The 4,534-nt window shown below is 36.5% G+C and overlaps 1 protein-coding gene across 1 annotated transcript; it reads right to left on the reverse strand.

The window, feature by feature from the left end:
• Positions 1-2,310, reverse strand: LOC109020052 (tryptophan decarboxylase TDC2-like). The gene has a single exon (XM_035694546.1). It carries the CDS (start codon positions 1,825-1,827, stop codon positions 328-330), a length of 1,500 nt encoding a protein of 499 aa, XP_035550439.1. The 5' UTR covers positions 1,828-2,310; the 3' UTR covers positions 1-327.
• Positions 2,311-4,534: the final 2,224 nt, after the last annotated feature.

The following is a 4,534-nucleotide window of genomic DNA, read 5'->3' on the forward strand; positions in this document are numbered from 1 at the left end:
TATAATAATTCAACCAAACCAACTTTATTGCCATCTTTAGAAAGATAGTATCCTAGTTACATTATTACCACAATACTACCAAGATGGTATAAAATGTGCCCAGCGAATTAAAATAAGAAAAAGTTAAAAGAAAAGAAACAGAACTAGAAACAAATTGAACAAAACACAATTTTATTTTGTTTTCTTGTCTTTCAGAAAATTCAAGCCGGACAAGTTACGTGTTTTGACTTTGTCTACCGTCGCGGTCGTGCAAACAATCCATCAAGTACAAACAAACTCCCATGTTTGAGTCTTTTCTACGGAAGAGAAGCCGCATCACGTCAAACATCAATCAGTACCGTTCAGAACAGCATATGCCCCTTCCTTGATCAAATTCCACGCGGCAGCAACGTGGTGTTCTTCCGTGAGTGTGGACCCCACTGCAAACCTCAGAATATACATCCCCCCGACCTTCGTGTGAGTCATGTAAACTCGCCCGGTCGAGTTCACCCAGTCGAGTAGCTTCCGGTTCAACGCCTCCGTATGACCCGGATCTTCGCCTGAAAATGGGTTCAAACGGAAGCACACCAGGGCAAAGTTCCTCGGCACGACGACTTCGAAACGTGGGTCCGACTTCACGAGCCCCTCGAACGTCTTGGCCATCCGGACGTCGGACCGGATGTGGCTCTGGAGATTCGCGACGCCGTAGCTTCGCAGCACGAGCCATAGCCGGAACGACTTGAATTTGCGACCCGTACCCACTTGCCAGTCCTTATAATCCACTACCGAGTTGGACTCACTGGGTTTGTTCTTCAAGTACTCCGGGTCGGTGCTCAGGGCTTGCACCAATAGGCTTGGGTGCTTCACCCACAAGCAACAACAGTCCAAGTAAGTGAGCAGCCACTTATGGGGGCTAATACTCAGTGAGTCAACTCGTTCGATCCCGTCCAAGTAGTGCCTGAACTCGGGACAAATGCATGCACTACCGCCATACGCAGCGTCCACATGCATCCACATGCCAAACTCACTCGCCACGTCTGAGAGCGGCGGGAGAGGATCGATGGCTGTGGTTGAAGTTGTTCCCACAGTAGCACAAAGATAAAGTGGGACCAACCCGGATGCCACGTCAGCCTCCACAGCCAAGCGAAGGGTTGAAGCGGATAAAGCAAAAGCTGTGTCAAGGTTTGTGGGGATAGCCTTGACGTTGCATGGAGATATTCCAGCCAATTTGGCAGCCTTGGTGAAGGTGGAATGCGTCTGATCAGAGCAATATACCGCTAGCTTTGGGATGGTAGCAGTACTCCCACGCGTACGTAGCATGCGGTCTCTGGCAGCAATGAGAGTGACAAGAATCGCGTCACTCGAGGTGTTTTGAATGACACCACCACCGGTACCGGAGAACATGAAGGTGTTAGGAAGTTTGAGCATGTTAGCCAACCAGTCCGTAACTATCATTTCCAGCTCCGTGGCTGCGGGCGAGGCAAGCCAGTTGAAACCAACCGCATTGAACGAAGTGCACAACATTTCTCCTAGGAAAGCAGCGGTGCTAACCGTGGCCGGAAAGAACCCAAAGAAGTTTGGGCTAAGCCAATGGGTCATGCCGGGGATGATGTCCTTGGTTACGTCGGAGAGAATGGTCTCCAGCGGCTCCGGAAGGTATGGTGCAGTTTGGGGGAGGCGGGCTCGGAGGTAGTCAGGCTGGACCTGGGTGAGAACAGGGTAGGTTTCAACTTGTTTGTAATAATCGGCTATGAAGTCGACCACTTTGTGGGCTTGGTTTCGGAAATCTTCGGGGTCTAAGAACTTGAATTCGGAGGAGGTGTCGGCGGAGCAATCAAGGCTACCCATATCAGCGTTTGATTGGATCGAGGATGAAAACAAGAAGTTTGAGAGTTCGAACTAGCAGGCGGCCAGAGAGGTGGTGCAAAATGGCGTGGAGGATTGAGGGGCTTTTAAATGGAGCTGGGATGTGGAGTGTGGCCAGCAAGTGCGTACGAAAATTAAATGATGGTAATATTTTAGCGGTTTTTCTTGGAGTATTGAGGTTTTCTAGTCAAAAGAATTGTCCAGTCAAGTTAACCCGCGATGACCGGCTGGTTGTGAAGTGAAGAGCTAGCTAGCTGATAATTATATAGCCAGGTTTCTGATATTATGCATGCATGCTTGAGATCATCTTCGTCATCGCTCTTTAACCAGTACTGTCGGATCGAGAATGGAAATAATTCACCTGTGCAGCTTGACCTTCATTCCAACTTCTAGTAAGGATATAGAAAAAAATTGTTTTTATTTTTTATTTTTGAAAAGAAAAATGGTTATTTGACAATTTCTTTTTTCTAATGCTGCTGGGGTTTGGGGTTCTTGATCATCAGATTTTTTTTTTTTTTTTAGAGGGCAGGGCCGAGCCTTGCCCCCTTGCATTTAACAGATGTCGTTCTTGTCTGGGTTAACTAGCTAATACTACTACTACTTGAGCTTCCGCTCATGCTGCAGGCTACATATATATATTCTTGATGATCTTATAAATATATTGATTGATGCCATGTATTTTTATAAGGATAAATGTTTGATACATAAAAATATTTTTAAAAAAGTTTAAATTTATATATTAATAGATTTGATGTGATATGTCATATTATAAAATTTTATTAATTTTATTATAATGTTGATTTGATGAATCCTATCATTTTATAAATTTATGTTGATAAATCGATCATTCAGATAAGAATCATTAAAATATAAAATGTTGAATGTTGAAAATGGGAAACTTTAAGATAAGGACGACCATTCTCTCCAAAGGGAGACGCTTTGACAGCCTTTTCACACCAATTCAAAGAGTAGATCATCTTGTGCAGATCGGTCAGCTAGCTCCTTCAGGCCTAATTTGTTTTAGTAGATTAGATAAGATTAGATAAATTAAGATTAAAATTAAAAAATTAAATAAAATATTATTAAAATATATTTTTTAATTTTAATTTTATTTTAATATTTAAAAAAATTAAATTTTTTTATTTTATTTTATATTAAAATAAAATATAAAGCAGGCCGCCATAACTAATATTGTTACCGGCTAAAATTAAAGCCTGTTGCTACCTAATATGCATGGTCTCCAGTGGCCGTGGTTCCCGAAATTCTGAAAATTTCATACCGAACAACACATTTTAGAATATATATTATAAAATAAAAATATTTTTATAAAATGATATTAATTTTATAACATATTTTATAAAAAGAAAATGATTTATACATAATATTTTGTACAACACATTACACAACAATATTTTAAATGAAAGATATTTTTATAAAATATCTAATAAAAGTAACATAATTTTATAAAAATATCTTCATTTTATAATATTATTGTGTAATGTGTTGTATAATGTGTTGTGTGTATATCATTACTATTTTATTTCTTTTTGGATGGTGCTAGCTAGCAGGCGGCCCCTCGGAGTATAGTACAAATTTAAAAGTTTTTTTTTTAAATTTTCTTTTAAGTTTTTTTTTAACTTATTTAATCATTCCAAAAATTTTTAAAAAATATACAATTTTATTCATAATTACTTCTTTAAATATTAAATAAAAAAAATTAAAATATTTGTGCGGTAACTTTGACCGATAACATTAAGGGGGCTAATTAATTAGCATTTTCTATTCTTTTATCGAAATGCATTATAAAACATTTTGTTTAATTAAAAAAGAAAAAAAATTATTTGTAAATCTATTTTTTGACACCCAATATATGATCATTGAAGTGATTTCACAAGGATTAAAAAAAACAAATTATCAATTTTGTTAATTTTTATACTACTACATTAATAAGTTCTACAACAAATACTGATGTGTTGATGCAGTACTACTAGACATGCATACATGTAATAAAATTCGTACTGTGATACTCAAAAAACTAATTGGAAACATATATATATATATATATATATATATAATTGATCAATTTTTTTTTTTACTTAGAACACTATATATAGTACTAGTCTTTTCACTCCCTAATGTTTTTTAGTAATGATCATATATACACTAATATGTCTTTTATAAATATTTTTTACAATTTATTTTACAATCAACCAATATAATTGTGTTCTTTTATTAAAAATAATTTTAATTTTTATCAGTGCTTCATTTGGAATATTATAAGGCCGGTTCATGTAAAATTGTTATAAATTGATATTTTTCTAATATTAATTTAGTATATACTTTTTTTCTCTGCTAATTGCATATATGCATAGATCATATATAGGTATAAGACCGGCCATATATATATTTATATATATATATATATATATATCAAACTCTTATCGGTATCAATTTCAAATCTTGAAATAAATTTAAATTTAACTTTCTATCCAAAAAAGTAGGTGGTAATACCTTGTCATTGCAGCGGTCATTTATATATAAGTACTCCCCATGCACGTCCCTCATCTCACCTACCGGAATCATGCATGCGGTTCACCAACAACAAGAAATAGATACATGCGCTCATGATATCCAAAACTAAAATTCCTTCGAACCAACAAATCCTCATGAAGCCTAATGCTTTTAAACC

This window comes from Juglans regia, chromosome 10 (assembly GCF_001411555.2).
Source record: "Juglans regia cultivar Chandler chromosome 10, Walnut 2.0, whole genome shotgun sequence".
Taxonomy (NCBI): Eukaryota; Viridiplantae; Streptophyta; class Magnoliopsida; order Fagales; family Juglandaceae; genus Juglans; species Juglans regia.